General features: G+C 43.2%; 1 protein-coding gene across 15 annotated transcripts in view; it reads left to right on the top strand.

Moving 5' to 3' along the window:
• Positions 1-16,601, top strand: part of LOC115205095 (prominin-1-A) — a 130,239-nt gene that overhangs the window by 96,822 nt on the left and 16,816 nt on the right. For all 15 annotated transcript variants that reach the window (XM_029770704.1, XM_029770702.1, XM_029770717.1 and 12 more), the window contains 10 exons: positions 4,528-4,757; positions 4,936-5,010; positions 5,380-5,443; positions 5,713-5,872; positions 7,357-7,509; positions 7,734-7,857; positions 7,974-8,077; positions 9,023-9,107; positions 10,363-10,509; positions 14,201-14,272. In XM_029770704.1, coding sequence (XP_029626564.1) covers positions 4,528-4,757; positions 4,936-5,010; positions 5,380-5,443; positions 5,713-5,872; positions 7,357-7,509; positions 7,734-7,857; positions 7,974-8,077; positions 9,023-9,107; positions 10,363-10,509; positions 14,201-14,272 — 1,214 coding nt within the window. The remainder of the gene's footprint in view (positions 1-4,527; positions 4,758-4,935; positions 5,011-5,379; positions 5,444-5,712; positions 5,873-7,356; positions 7,510-7,733; positions 7,858-7,973; positions 8,078-9,022; positions 9,108-10,362; positions 10,510-14,200; positions 14,273-16,601) is intronic.

Below are 16,601 nucleotides of genomic sequence, written 5' to 3'. Positions count from 1 at the left end.
AGGGAAACACAGTCCTGAGCATCTACAATATCACCTACAACTTTAGTTACCACAGTAATTGTACTATGCTTGGCTCTAAAACCAGACTAGAATTGAGATGAAGCTGTTATTATAAAGAAATCCAGCATCCCTGGGGAACGCTTTCGACACATTTTAGAGTACATGCCCTGACGAACTGAGGCTGTTCTAAGGGCAAAAGGGAGTGCAACTCAATATTAGGAAGGTGTTCCTAAGGTTTTGTACACTCAGTGTATATATACAGTGCATTCGGAAAGTATGCAGACCCCTTAACTTTTTCCACATTTCGTTATGTTACAGCCTTATTCTAAAATGGATTTAATTGTTTTTTCCCCCTCATCAATCTACACACAGTACCCCATAATGACAAAGCAAAAACAGCATTTTAATTTTTAAATGTATTACAAATAAAAAAAATGGAATTATCACATTTACATAAGTATTCAGACCCCTTACTCAGTACTTTATTGAAGCACCTTTGGCAGCGATTACAGGCTTGAGTCTTATTGGGTATGACGCTACAAGCTTGGCACACCTGTATTTGGGGAGTTTCTCCCATTCTTCTCTGCAGATTCTCTCAAGCTCTGTCAGGTTGGATGGAGAGTGTCACTGCACAGCTATTTTCAGATCTCTTCAGAGATGTTCGATCGGATTCAAGTCCGGGCTCTGGCTGGGCCACTCAAGGACATTCAGAGACTGAGCGCTCTGGAGCAGGTTTTCATCAAGGATCACTCTGTATTTTGCTCTGTTCATCTTTCCCTCAAACCTGACTAGTCTCCCAGACCCTGCCGCTGAAAAACATCCCCACAGCATGATGCTGCCACGACCATGCTTCACCGTAGGGATGATGCCAGGTTTCCTCCAGATGTGACGTTTGGCATTCAGGCCAAAGAGTTCGATCTTGGTTTCATCAGACCAGAGAATCTTGTTTCTCATGGTCATAGTCCTTTAGGTACCTTTTGGCAAACTCCAAGTGGGCTATCATGTGCCTTTTACTGTCTGGCCACTCTACCATAAAGGCATGATTGATGGAGTGCTGCAGAGATGGTTGTCCTTCTGGAAGGTTCTCTCATCGCCACAGAGGAACTCTGAAGCTCTCTCAGAGTGACCATCGGTCACGATTGCTCAGTCTGGCCGGGCGGCCAGCTCTAGGAAGAGTCTTGGTGGTTCCAAACTTCTTCCATTTAAGAATGATGGAGGACACTGTGTTCTTGGGGACCTTCAATGCTGCTGAAATGTTTTGGTACCCTTCCCCAGATCTGTGCCTCGACACAATCCTGTCTCTGAGTTCTACGAACAATTACTTCGACCTCATGGCTTGGTTTTTGCTCTGACATGCACTGTCAACGTTGGGACTTAAATAGACAAGTGTGTGCCTTTCCAAATCATGTCCATTCAATTGAATTTACCACAGGTGGACTCCAATCAAGTTGTAGAAACATCTCAAAGATGATCAATGGAAACAGGATGCACCTGAGCTCAATTTCGAGTCTCATAGCAAAGGGTCTGAATACTTATGTAAATAAGGTCTTTCTGTTTTTTATTTTTAATACATTTGCAAAAGTTTCTAAAAACCTGTTTTCGTTGCGTCGTTATGGGGTATTGTGTTTAGATTGATGAGGGGAATTTTTTTAAATCCATTTTAGAATAAGGTTGTAACAGAAAAAAATCAAGGGGTCTGAATACTTTCCGAATGCACTGTATATATGCAATATGGAGTAGTATTGTAGTTCTTATAGAAATATCTTGTTACTTAGCTCGTAACATGGTGTACTACGACTTTAATTGCTTAAGTAGACATCCTTTTCTTTCCTTTTTACTTTTTGTCATAAAGTCAAAGTGGAGAGGGCCATTAAAGGTAACAGTAAATAAACCCTGACCTTGTGATCCCTGACCTTGTAACCTTGAGACTTCACCCTGGTGTCACTCTTGTGATTGGTCCCCTTGTGGTACTCCTGGCTCTTGAGCCAATTGTAGCCTGGTCCAAGATCAGTTTGTACCATTGGTATGACAATGGCCATAGGAGATGGCAAGACAGCACAAACAGATCTGGGACTGGGCTAAATTACTAGACATCCCTGTGTGTCTACAAAATACAGTGCCAAGAAAAAGTTTTGAATTACCTGGATTTCTGCATAAATTGGTCATCAAATTTGAACTGCTCTTCATCTAAGTCACAACAATAGACAAACATAGTGTGCTTAAACTAATAACACACACATTATTGTATTTTTCTTGTCTATATTGAATACATCATTTAAACATTCACAGTGTAAGTTGGAAAAGTATGTGAACCCATAGGCTAATGACTTTTCCAAAAGCTAATTGGAGTTAGGAGTCAGCTAACCTGGAGTCCAATCAATGAGACGAGATTGGAGATGTTGTTTAGAGCTGCCTTGCCCTATAAAAAACACTCACAAAATTTGAGTTTGCTATTCAGAAGAAGCATTGCCTGATGTGAACCATGCCTCGAACAAAAGAGATCTCAGAAGAATTGTTGACTTGCATAAAACTGGAAAGGGTTACAAAGGTATCTCTAAAAGCCTTGATGTTCTTTAGTCCACGGTAAGACAAATTGTCGACAAATGGAGAAAGTTCAGCACTGTTGCTGCTCTCCCTAAGAGTGGCCATCCTGCAAAGATGACTGCAAGAGCACAGTGCAGAATGCTCAATGAGGTTAAGAAAAATCCTAGAGTGTCAGCTAAAGACTTACAGAAATCTCAGGAACATGCTAACATCTCTATTGACGAATTTACGATACGTAAAACACTAAACAAGAATTGTGATCATGGGAGAACACCATGGAAGAAGCCACTGCTGTCCAAAAAAAACATTGCTGCACGTCTGAAGTTTGCAAAAGTGCACCTGGATGTTCCACAGCGCTACTGTCAAAATATTCTGTGGACAGATGAAACTACAGTTGAGTTGTTTGGAAGGATCACACAACACTATGTGTGGAGAAAAAAAGGCACAGCACACCAACATCATCCCAACTGTAAAGTATGGTGGAGGGAGCATCATGGTTTGGGGCTGCTTTGCTGCCTCGGGGCCTGGACAGCTTGCTATCATCAACGGAAAAATGAATTCACAAGTTTTTCAAGATATTTTGCAGGAGAATGTTAGGCTATCTGTCCGCCAATTGAAGCTCAACAGAAGTTGGGTGATGCAACAGGACAGCAACCCAAAACACAGAAGTAAATCAACAACAGAATGGCTTCAACAGAAGAAAATACGCCTTCTGGAGTGGCCCAGTCAGAGTCCTGACCTCAACTCGATTGAGATGCTGTGGCATGATCTCAAGAGAGCAGTTCACACCAGACATCCCAAGAATATTGCTGAACTGAAACAGTTTTGTAAAGAGGAATGGTACAAAATTCCTCATGACCGTTGTGCAGGTCTGATCCGCAACTATAGAAAACATTTGGTTGAGGTTATTGCTGCCAAAGGAGGGTCAACCAGTTATTAAATCCAAGGGTTCACATACTTTTCCCACCCTGCACTGTGAATGTTTACACGGTGTGTTCAATAAAGACATGAAAACATGTAGTTGTTTGTGTCACGGCTATCAGTGTAGCAGGAAGGGTCAGAGTCAAGGGCAGGAGACGGAGGTCCAAAACACAGATGTTTATTAACACTGTTTGGAAAAATAGGCAGCCGCAATACTGGGTGCGCCTAAAAACCCGACAGGAGTATAGCTCCAAAACAATAAAGAGAACGGGGCGCAGTCCGGCAATAATAATTGACAGCTCCACAGAACGCTGAACTAACAGGCAGCGTCAAAATACGAACAGCCCTTCGAAATGACACAAAACAATCCCGCACGAATACCTGAACAAAAAGGACAAACTAAATACCCCCCCACACTAATTACAAACAAGGAACAGGTGCAGACCTAGACAGACAAAACTAAACAACGCAGAAACATAGATCGGTGGCAGCTAGTAGGCCGGCGACGACGACCGCCGAGCGCCGCCCGACCGGGGAGGGGCGCCACCTTCTGTGGATACTGTGACAGTTTGTGTGTTATTCGTTTAAGCAGACTGTGTTTGTCTATTGTTGTGACCTAGATGAAGATCAGATCAAATGTTATAACCAATTTATGCAGAAATCCCAGTATTTCCAAAGTGTTCACACACTTTTTCTTGCCACTGTATTTGGAACTGTACAAACTCACCTTGCGTGCCATCTTAATTATGACTCAATATGAATATATTAAGTTTATGGCCTTCCAAGTTCCAATCTTGCTCCAACAGTGGATTGAACCTGCAACTATTGTTCAGCTGTTCAATTCTAATTGCTGCCCCTGTGTGAATGTGTGTGTGTTTTGTTGTGTATAATCACGGCTATGTTATGGCTGTGCATGTGTGTGGGTATTTGGTTTGTGTGTGTGTACTTGCGCGTGCATACATTGAGTGTTTTTGTGAATATGCCATGTACATTTGTGTGTGTCTATACTGCACTCTCACACACACTTACTTCCTCTCCATCCTACCCCGTCCCCATCCCAAGCCATGCGGGAGACCAAAGACGCCCTGGAGAACGTGAGTATGTCTCTGGAGGTTCTCCAGGAGGCGACAGGGAAGCTCCACTTCAACCTGAGCCTGGTGCGCTTCAGCCTCAATAGAACCCTCAACGACCCGGGCTGCAGCGACGAGGACTCGGACGCCACCACCGCCCAGCTCTGCCGCTCCATCCGCATCTCCCTGGCACAGCTCCACGTCAGCGCCAACTTCACCCGGGTATGCTGGCACACTTTATTGAAGATGATAATAATAGTCATACAGTAATACTTTGATTTATATAGCAATATACTCTTTGCCATCCGGTCTATTTAAAATGTGTTTTTGCGCATTGTGTGTGCTGCGCTGCCTGAGGAAAATTACGTTGTAAGTGTGTGCTGTCTGTGATGTGCTGCAGTTACCTGATGTGAACAATCAGCTGGAAAGTGTGAATCAATTGATAAAAACGGACCTCAGCAATATCATTCGAAAGGTGAGTCTAGAAATGTTGCAAAAGCTTTAGGTTGTTGTGAGATTTAAAAAAAAAAAATTGTGATACTGTATCATCAACGCAAACGTGCCTTTCTATGGATGTGGGATCTTAATGACCAGTTTCTCACAGCAGGAAAATAATCCTGCAGAAACAGGAAATGTGAAGTATTGTGTGGATTATAATGAATTTACATTTTTGTTGGGGTTGATACATTTTTAGTTAGGGCAAGTCAAGTCTAACATTTTAAAGTGGAAATTACAAACTTTAGAAGCCTTTTTAAACCTCAAATACACTACAAGTTTGCATTTTTCCTGTAACGACAGGGTCATCAAATTAAGATCCCACACCTGTACTTTCTTCTCTAAACAGGGCTACTCCTCATTCAATGACACTCCAGGCATGGTGAGTGACCAGATGAGGAACGTAGTCGAGGGTGAGTCTCTTTAACCTCATGTAATGCTCCTAAAAAAGCTTCAGAAGAAACTATATGAAGGGTTATATCATTTTGAGTGTTCAACTTTGCATTACCAAATCAGTCATGTTCAGTATGGTATGAATACTCATTGAAGGTAAAGCCCAATAAGACCAATTGCCATATTCCAATTAATGACCTACACCTGAACTGTCTTACCCCAGTACCCCAAAATATAAGGTTGTATTACTCCATTAATTCCCCAATGCCTCTCCTTCCCTCTCTACCAGGAGCCCGGGGCATGTTGGACATCATCGGCACCAACATCAGCAGCTTCTCCAAGGTGTTCCCTGTACACAGCACTATGGCCAACTTCACCAACTTCATTAGTCACACACACTCCAAGATAGAAGACTCTTACCCCGAGATCGACCAGATGGACTTCTACAGGTACAATCAGGAACTGGGCCTCGATTCACAAACTGGGTGTCCCAAAACGGTACCCTATTCCCTATATAGTGTACTACTTTAGACCAGGGCCCATGAGGTGCTCAGAGTTTAGGACAAGTAAAGGTCTGTTTTTACTGAATATCATCTGGAGTTATTTCATCATTTCAAGCAGCAGAGGTCACTGTGACATAATGTAATAATGAATCAGTAGTTTGTTCAGTCAGTTATCTTTTAAGTATACCCTGGACCTGAGCACGCATACATGGCCTCCTGTGTTGCCCTCTTTGACCAGCTGTGATTATTGCACACATTACATTTGATTGAGCCCGGAGATAGGGAAGCTGCGTTTCCGCGGCGTGCCCATGGAACCTTCAGGCCGCGACAGAGAGCATTGTGATGCAGCCAGCGTTTTTCACGCCGCGGGCGGGAGCAGGCGGTCGGACAGACAACTTGGGATGAAAATAGTTTTGTTGCTGCTTCAACTTCAGCCTACCTCTCCTCTCTTTTGTTGGGCGTGCGAGATCAAATGTGCGTATGTGTGGTATCAGCGAAGTAGGCTGCATATGCGGAGGAATGTACTTCCTAATGGTAGGCTGTAGGTCCGACATTGACTGGAAATAAATACCCTATTGATAACGCATTTATTTGTCTGTGCCTGCAAATCTGTATCTATTGTGGTTTATTAAGAGCACTTATTTGTCGCAATGTTCACAAATGAATAGCCCAATTTTTGTTGCTTCAAGTTCAATAGCCTACCCCTCCTCTCTTTTGTTGCGTGTGCGAGATCAACTGCATGTATACCCAATGTGCGGTCTCAATAAATAGCCTGTCGGCTGCGCGGGCGGAGAAGTACGGGCCTCGGGGCAGTTGTCGTTCCAAGGAAATGACCTTCCTGAATAGGATAGGCTAGAGTTTATGCTCCGACGTTGACTGGAAATAAACATTGATAACACATTTATTTTACTCTGTCTGCAAATCGTGCCGCTCCTAAAAGTGATGCAAAACGTAGCTTAAGTCTGGTGTCCTCCTATTCTAATATCACCCCAACCCTTTCAAACTACTGTAGGTCTAACCTATTGGCTGATATAGCCCAATAATACCAATAGCGTAATATAATTGGCCTAGTGTGAATCTCTGGTAATTTAACCTATTAGGCTATTTTTGCATTTTTGATCTGGCTTAATGTGGCAAAATTGCTGAGACTGGGGCTGCAAAGCTAGCAGCATCACATACACCTAAAATAACATTGCGGGACTACGGTCAGGTTTGGGACCAGCTCTTGTGGGAGCGGATGGGAGTCGGACAAGAAGTTAGCAGGAGCCGGCGGGTGCGGTAATGAACAGCTGAGGGAGCGGGATGAAGAAATCAATCCCGTGCAGACCTCTACCCGGCGACATAGACATAGTCTGCAGCTCCATCGTTATCCTAATGTAGTGGTTGGTTGTTACTTGTTATGGTGTACTGACTCCAGGGTTCCTCTCCAGGTGGATTTGCTGTATTGGCCTGTGCTGCATGGTGGTTCTCATCCTTGCTTTCAACTTCCTGGCCATACTGTGTGGCACCGTAGGATATGACAAGCACGCCTCCCCCACCACACGGGGCTGTGTCTCCAACACCGGCGGCACCCTGCTCATGGCGTGAGTAGTAGGCTGGCAGGCTGTACAATTGGCTCATTCATCCCCCCCCTCCTCTCCCCTGTAACTATTCCCCAGGTCGTTGCTGTAAATGAGAATGTGTTCTCAGTCAACTTACCTGGTAAAATAAATGTAAATTCTGGCCAGCTGACTGGCTGTCTCTCTGGCTGACTGGCTGGTTGGCTGGGCATCCGTCTGTCTATCTATCTATGCGTGTCTCTCCACAGCGGTGTGGGCTTCAGCTTCCTCTTCTCCTGGATACTGATGGGAGTGGTGACCGCCACCTTTCTGGTCGGGGGCAACGTGGAGAAGCTGGTCTGCGAGCCCTTCCACACCAAGCAGCTCTTCAAGGCAAGTCATGATGTGATAACTCTTCATGTGAGACTGTCTAGGTATTGTAAAGGGTCTTGCTGTATAATAATGGTTGAGAAACTGAATGATGGTTTTACTAGTCGTTTGTGTCCCAGGTTTTGGACACTCCTCACCTGCTGAACCCTGAGTGGAGGAACTTCATCCCAGGGTACATGTACAACGACTCAGACCTGGATCTCACAGTGGAGAGTCTCTACAGGTAATACTTTACAGGATGTATGTACCACTTCCTGCTGGGGATTCATCTGGGTGTTTTTTTTTAGTGATGGTTTATGTTTTACATAGACCTGCTGGAGAACTATATTGATTACTTATGAATAGAACTAGATGATAACACTAGGTATTTCTGTTTTGTGGTATTGTTTTATGGGAATAAATGTCACAGGATGCCTGTGTCAATATTCTGTCTCCTCACATTCTCTCTGACATTGCTTAGTCAATTATTTAAAAGATTGAAACTAGGGAGAGGGATTTAATGCTTGAGGTTTCTTTCCGGCCTAGATTTCATCAACTTTCATCATCTCTCGATTAGAACAGCCAGCAAATCTGTGTTGTGAGACCATCACATTGTATTCCCTATTAGAAACAGGGTTTTTCGAGCCCTAGTTGCTGATCGGCTGAAAGCCATGGGATATATGACTATTTATTCGACCTTTATTTAACTAGGCAAGTCAGTTAAGAACAAATTCTTATTTTCAATGACGGCTTAGGAACAGTGGGTTAACTGCCTTGTTCTATACTATATACTACTATACTATATTTGCTTAAATCTAGTATAGTTGCCGCAGCTACTCCTGCCTAGTCAAAAAATGACCCATGAGATAGTGTGTACAGACATGACCATAGGAATTCCTTTACTCTTACTTTACCCTTGCGCGTGACACATGAATGTGTACAAATGGGAAACGATTGGCCATGCTGACTTGATGTATTGCTTTGGAAAAGCTCTCTATGAGTGACCTGTGAGTACACTGCTTATAAAATGACTGGAAGGCAGCAATACAGAGTTAAGGAGAGTGTATGAGGTTCCAAATGTATTCACTGGGTGGCGGCAGAGAGAGCAAGCTAACCAAAGAAATGTATGAATGGACGTGTGATGATGTTGAATTCTCTCTTTTCTCCCTCTCTTGTTCTCCTCTTGCAGTAATTGCAAGGAGAACAGGGGTATTTACTCTGCCATGCGCCTGGACAAAGTCTTCAATGTCACAACCTTCCTAAACTCAAGCCTGGTCGGTATTCACTGTACTCATTCTGCGTACCATTGCATGAAAGCCACACACTACAGTCAAACTCGCACATAGTCCGACCTGGGTTAAATACCAAATACTTTCTAATACTTGAGCTTGGTTCAGCTTGCCGGGTACAATGTAACCAACGCAATAGTCAAAATGAAAAGTGCAAACTCCGCCCACCCTGCACACTGAGGCCTGAAGAATTATGTCAGCTCGTTGAGTGATTTCAACGCCTAGGCTTTAGCTCAGCAGGCAAACACGGTCTTGCGGTGTGCAGCAGACCCAGGCGATTACAAACAGGCTAACACTCTCTATTTCCTAATGGGGATTCATTAACATTAGCTAAATGAGTTATCCTTGCCAAAACAAAAGAGCAGGCTAGTGATCTGTAGCGCTAGGATTCCTTCACCATTACCTCAGCTTGTATCATTGGACTTCCTTGACGTGATGCCAGTCCTGTCTAGTGTCAACCAAGCGGACCGTTCTGTATTAGTCAGCCAGCTGGCAAGATTATCTTGCTTCTGTTATTGTGCGGACTAGCAATAGAGCTGAGCTGGCTAGTGTAGCCTAAGTTACAGTACATTGCACAAATTGGCTGTATTTACAGTTCTTCCTATGTTCATTTTCATGTATTTTTTTATACTGATTTCACTTGCACATTTTTACATGGAGCACATTGAAATATAAAGATAACGTATTGTCATATTTTTTTATTTGAATGCTACAGCCTCTGGTTTTTAATGAGGTTCTTTGCTGCTGAAGATTTGTGTCGCTTGAGGCTAAAAAAAACTCCTCACTGTATTTTCTGGTCCAATTATACCAGTTTAAAAAACAAAATGAAACGAAAACAGGCCGTCCTAATCTATACTTTGTATCAATGAATGGGGTTGCCTAGGAAGACCCTCTGCGAATTAAGAATTTGAATGGGGCTCAATGTTAAGTTTATGTTGCCAGAGTAACAGAGTCTTTTACCCCAACACACACAAATCAAAAACAAAGGGGTTTGCGTAACACTGGCTGGTCTAACGTGTAAACAAGTTTGTTTTTAGCACCATTTTGTTCTAGGCTTGTCTCTGAAATAGTGGTCTCGACCATAGAAGTCTATTTCTATTCCATTTCTATGGTCTATTTATATGGCGTAAACAAACAGACTAGCGCCTGCTTCAGAACACATATGTAGCCAATACATACTTCATTCAGAGCTATTGATTATCCTTTTTGTAAACTGACTGTTCTCCCTCTCCGTTTACAGTACACCAAGGAGGTGGGGAAGATGTTTAACAATGTGAAGATTGACCTGAGAGTTATCGTCCTGCTGGAGTCTGAGGGGAAGCAGAACCTCATTGGCTTTTCTGAGACGGGCGTCGACAGGATCAACTACGCAGCCTATCTAGAGGAGGTATTATACTGGCATTGAGGGGGCATCTCAATCTAAAATGACTTTCTCCCCTGGTCTCCTAGCATTCGTTTCTATAGTTTAATGTGGCTTCCGCCACTTTTCTTCTCTCCTTTATGTCAAAAGTATGGTGTCCCCCTCTCTTTCGTCTTAATAGTGAGTGGTGTTGGAGGGCCAGGGAGGGGGCACTCTTCCCTCTGGTCTAAGGACATCCCAATGCCCCAGGGCAGTGAAGGGGACATTGCCCTGCGTAAGGTGCCGTCTTTCGGGGTGGGACATTAAATGGGTGTCCTGACTCTCTGTGGTCACTAAAGATACCATGGCACTTATCGTGTCCTGGCTAAATTCCAATCTGGCCCTCATACCATCATGGCCACCTAATCATCCCCAGCTTCTAATTGGCTCACCCCTCTCCTCCCCCTGTTACTCTTCCCCAGGTCGTTGCTGTAAAGTATATTATGTTCTCAGTCAACTTACATGGGAAAATAAGGATAAATAAATAATAGTCTACTTTGGTTTCCTCTCCTAAAAAATTGAAATATACCATTTACATAAGTATTCAGACCCTTTACTCAGTACTTTGTTGAAGTACCTTTGGCAGCGATTACAGCCTCGAGTCTTCTTGGATATGACGCTACAAGCTTGGCACACTGCAGATCCTCTCAAGCTCTGTCAGGTTGGATGGGGAGCGTTACTGCACAGCTATTTTCAGGTCTTTCCAGAGATGTTCGATCGGGTTCAAGTCCAGGCTCTGGCTGGGCCAGTCAAGGACATTCAGAGACCTGTCCCGAAGCCACTCCTGTGTTGTCTTGGCTGTGTGCTTAGGGTCGTTGTCCTGTTGGAAGGTGAATCTTCGGCCCAGTCTGAGGTCCTGAGTGCTCTGGAGCAGGTTTTCATCAAGGATCTCTCTGTACTTTTCTCCCTTCATCTTTGCCTCAATCCTGACTAGTCTCCCAGTCCCGGCTGCTGAAAAACATCCCTACAGCATGATGCTACCACCACCATGCTTCACCGTAGACATTGAGGCCAAAGAGTTCAATCTTTGTTTCATCAGACCAGAGAATCTTGTTTCTCATGATCTGAGAGTCTTTATGTGCCTTTTGGCAAACTCCAAGTGGGCTGTCATGTGCCTTTTACTGAGGAGTGGCTTCTGTTTGGCCACTCTACCATAAAGGCCTGATTGGTGGAGTGCTGCAGAGATGGTTGTCCTTCTGGAACATTCTCCCGTCTCCACAGAGGAACTCTAGAGCTCTGTCAGAATGACCATCAGGTTCTTGGTCACCTCCCCGACCAAGGCCCTTCTCCCCCATTTGCTCAGTTTGGCCGGGCGGCCAGCTCTAGGAAGAGTCTTGGTGGTTCCAAACTTCTTCCATTTAAGAATGGAGGCCTCTGCTCTGACATGCACTGTCAAATGTGGGGCCTTATATAAACAGGTGTGTGCCTCTAAATCATGTTCAATCAATTGAATTTACCACAGGTGGACTCCAATCAAGTTGTAGAAACATCTCAAGGATGATCAATGGAAACAGATGGACATGAACTCATTTTCAGGTCTCATAGCAAAGGGTCTGAATACTTATGTAAATAAGTATTTCTAAAAACCTGTTTTCGCTTCGTCATTATGGGGTAGATTGCTGAGGATTTTTTGGTATTTAATCCCTTTTAGGATAAGGCTGTAACGTAACAAAATGTGGAAAAAGTCAAGTGGTCTGAATACTTTTCGAGGGCACTGTACCTTCAAGAGGCACACTAGCGTACTCGTACAAAACACAACTCAACCTAAAGATAGTTATCATTTCAGATGCTAATCTGCTTAAAAGCATCCTACAGTAGTGACTTATCTTGGCAAGAAAACTTAAGTTCCTGAATGCAAGAAGAATTTATAAAATAGTAGCCACGGTAGGTATTACAGAAACATCCTAATTTAACTGTCAAATCATGCCTTATCTCATTTTAGGACGTACATTTATGACGGGATAACAGAATGGATTTAGCTTCTGTAATGGAAAACCAGGATTTATCCCATCTTTCACTTTTGAGATAAGATAAGAATGACAGGATTTTGTTCTGTAATACGCCCCTGACTTTGACATGGTGATATCTAACAGGTTTAAATAACACAAATGCAAAAGAGTATGATGAATTGTGAGGAACACCAGCAAGATGGTTAAAAAGTCTGATGTACTCGTTTACAATCTGCCTCTGTGGTTATAATGTATAACTGCTCCATTGACTTCATGTAACATACTACAGACATCCCTTTTTGGCTGTACAGTAATGAATGAGGGCCAAGACACTACAAATGCACATACAGATGTGGGACCTTTTACCAGGGAGCGGACGGCAGCTGGGGTCTTCCTGGGGTCTTGCTTGGGCATACAGCTTTACATCTGTTAATAGAGTTGGCTACATTTCCAGAATTACAAGCTAGGTAATCGTGTTTGTATTTATTTTGCGGTGAAGGCAACGATTTAACAGCGGCTGTGCTCCACTGCTAAATGAATATTGTGGAAATACTGATGTATCTCTAGAGATTGAATAGTTTATAGCTACTCTTGCCAAAATCACAGTGAGCTATAAACTTGGCAGTTTTCCACCCCTATACCTCAGACTATTTATACCGAACAAAAATATAAACGCAACATGCAACATGTTCAACGATTTTACTGAGTTACAGTTCATGTAAGGAAATCAGTTGATTGAAATAAATTCATTAGGCCCTCATCTATGAATTTCACTTGACTGGGAATACAGATGTGCATCTGTTAGTCACAGATACCTTAAAAAAAGGTAAGGGTGTGGATCAGAAAACCAGTCAGTATCTGGTGTGACCACCATTTATCTCGTGCAGCGCGACACGTCTCCTTTGCATAGAGTTGATCAGGCTATTGATTGTGGAATGTTGTCCCACTCCTCTTCAATGGCTGTGCAAAGTTGCTGGATATTGGCGGGAACTGGAACGTGCAGTCGTACACGTCGATCCAGTGCATCCCAAACATGCTCGAAGGGTGACATGACTAGTGAGTATGTAGACCATGGAGGAACTGGGACATTTTCAGCTTCTAGAAATTGTGTGCAGATCCTTGCGACATGGGGCCGTGCATTATCATGCTGAAACATGAGGTGAAGGCGGTGGATGAATGGCACGACAATGGGCCTCAGGATCTCGTCACGGTATCTCTGTGCAATTAAAATGGCCATCGATAAAATGCATTGTGTTCATTGTCTGTAGCTTATGCCTGCCCATACCATAACCCCACCGCCACCATTGGGGCACTCTGTTTACAACGTTGCATCAGCAAACCGCTCGCCCACACGACACCATACATGTGTTCTGTGGTTGTGAAGCCGGTTGGACGTACTGCCAAATTCTCTAAAATTATGTTGGAGGCGGCTTATGGTAAAGGAATAAACATTAAATTCCCTGGCAACAGCTCTGGTGGACATTCCTGCAGTCAGCATGCCAATTGCATGCTCCCTCAACTTGAGACATCTGTGGCATTGTGTTGCGTGACAAAACTGCACATTAAAAGTGGCCTTTTATGAAACATGGGACCAACACTGCGTTTCTATTTTTGTTCAGTATATGTCTTCTCTATCAGAATCTGTTGAATAATACATATTTATGGCAAGTGTTATTATGCATAATAACAGCATCATAATGCATTAGAATCCTATTTCTGTTCATTTGCAGGTTAACAAAGGGGTGACTCAGGTGGACTTACTGTCGTACGCCAATGAGCTCGAGGCACAGACAGACCTTATGGTGAGAGGAACATACAACAAACCGCCCAAAATCAACACGGCTCCAACCATCCACACAATGTTTTCTCAGTGTACCAGTTGCAAGGCACTTCATTTGATTTACACCACGATCCAAGACAGGGATCAAATGGAACGGAAGTTCAGATCTAAAACTGTGAAAGCTCCATGTGTCTTTATCAACTGCACAGCCTCGCGGCGGTTTGCTGTCGACAAACACACACACACTGAAGCAGTCTGTGGAAGCACTTTTTAATGTTCTGCCTTGCCTTTGGCGGGGTTGGAGGCTCACACAAGCTCCCCATTCATGGCCCAAAATGTTGCTGAGTCCAACTCTGGGTCCTCCTACGCCTGCCTTGTGCTCGGGGGCAATGGAGCTAGTTTAAAGTGGTGTTCTGTGGGGGGATATGTGCTTATGCCTGTGCCCCCTAGTATTCATTTGGTGCCCATCTATTCTGGTACTCATTTTTCCTGTTGGCATAGAAAACACACACTCGCTGGACACTGAGAGTGGTTCACCCATAGAGCTCCTATACATTACTTGATTCTGTATGTAATTCTATGGGTTCATATGTCATTTTTATGCCGCATTACATTCATTTATTAAGGAAGTCTCTTATACTAAGTGGGTCTGTGTAGGTCTGTGTATTGTAGAGTTTTGCACAGATTGCATATTGCTCTAAATATTTATAAATCTATATGTACATGAATGTTTACAACAGGGTATTTGAATGACAACATCTGTGTGTGAGCGCGTGTATGTGTGCGTATGTGTTTGTTCATCGGAACCCGTGTGTTTATATACAGTACCAGTCAAAGGTTTGGACACACCAACTCATTCAAGGGTTTTTCTTTATTTATATTAGACATCAAAACTGAAATAATACACATAGATGCATTGAGTAAGCAAAAAAGTATTAAAACAAATCAAAATATATTTTCGATTTTAGATTCTTCAAAGTAGCCACCCTTTCCCTTGATGACAACTTTGCACACTCTTGGCATTCTCTCAACCAGTTTCACCTGGATTGCTTTTCCAACAGTCTTGAAGGAGTTCCCACATATGCTGAGCACTTGTTGGCTGCTTTTCCTTCACTCTGCAGTCAAACTCATCCCAAACCATCTCAATTGGGTTGAGGTCGGGTGATTGTGGAGACCAGGTCATCTGATGCAGCACTCCATCACTCTCCTTCTTGGTCAAATAACCCTTACACAGCCTGGAGGTGTGTTGGGCCATTGTCCTGTTGAAAAACAAATTATAGTCCCACTAAGCGCAAACCAGATGGGATGGCGTATCGCTGCAGAATGCTGTGGTAGCCATGCTGTTTAAGTGTGCCTTGAATTCTAAATAAATCACTGACAGTGTCACCAGCAAAGCACCCCCACACCATCTCACCTCCTCCATGCTTCATGGTGGGAACCACACATATTGAGATCATCCGTTCACCTACTCTGCGTCTCACAAAGACTCGGCGGTTGGAGCCAAAAATCTCAAATTTGGAGTCATAATACGTTCAGCAAATCCCCTTATTATTTGGGATATCTTTAAATGTTTCTTCAGAGGTCATTCAATTCAATATTCATCAATAATAAAAAAGCAGTTTCTGGCTAAAGAACCAGGACTAACAAGGGAAATACATGAACTAATACGATCATCCTGATCAGACAGGTTTTTTACATGGAAGATACATTGGAGATAATATACTACTAGAAATAATGGATCATGAAACATTTAAGAAGCCAGGCCTGGTATTTATAGCGGATTTTTAAAAGGCCTTTGATTAAGTAAGGTTGTATTTTATCCATAAATGCCTGGATTTTTTTTCAATTTCGGTGACTCTACTCAAATGTGCTGGTTGATAAAACACCTGTATTTATTGGAAAGATGTTGGAAAAGGGTATTTTGTTTTTAAATGATATTGTAAATTAGAATGGTAGAGTTATGTTTTTCATGGAGTTATCAGAATTGTATGGGAAGGTCTGCTCAATCCAAGATTACAACCAATTGATTACAGCATTACCCCAAAAATGGAGGAGGCGGGTCACAGCGGGAGGAGGTAGGGAACTGGTCTGTCTGCCCAATATAAAGGATCAAAACTGGTGGGGGAATAAAAATAGCATCAATAGGAAAGTATACCAGTTTCATTTGAGGACCAGGATGTTGACAGCGGTGCCATACAGATTGCAAAATAGTTGGGAAGAGATTTTTGATGAACCGATTCCATGGTACAGGGTGTATGAGTTGATATATAAAATGATGCAAGATTCAAGACTTCGGGGCCTCCCAGGTGGTGCAGTGGTCTAAGGCTGTGCCACTAGAGATTCTGGGTTAG

Source organism: Salmo trutta, chromosome 13 (assembly GCF_901001165.1).
Source record: "Salmo trutta chromosome 13, fSalTru1.1, whole genome shotgun sequence".
Lineage (NCBI taxonomy): Eukaryota > Metazoa > Chordata > Actinopteri > Salmoniformes > Salmonidae > Salmo > Salmo trutta.
The sequence above is the reverse complement of the archived record's forward strand: the minus strand, read 5'-3'. Positions and strand labels throughout refer to the sequence as shown.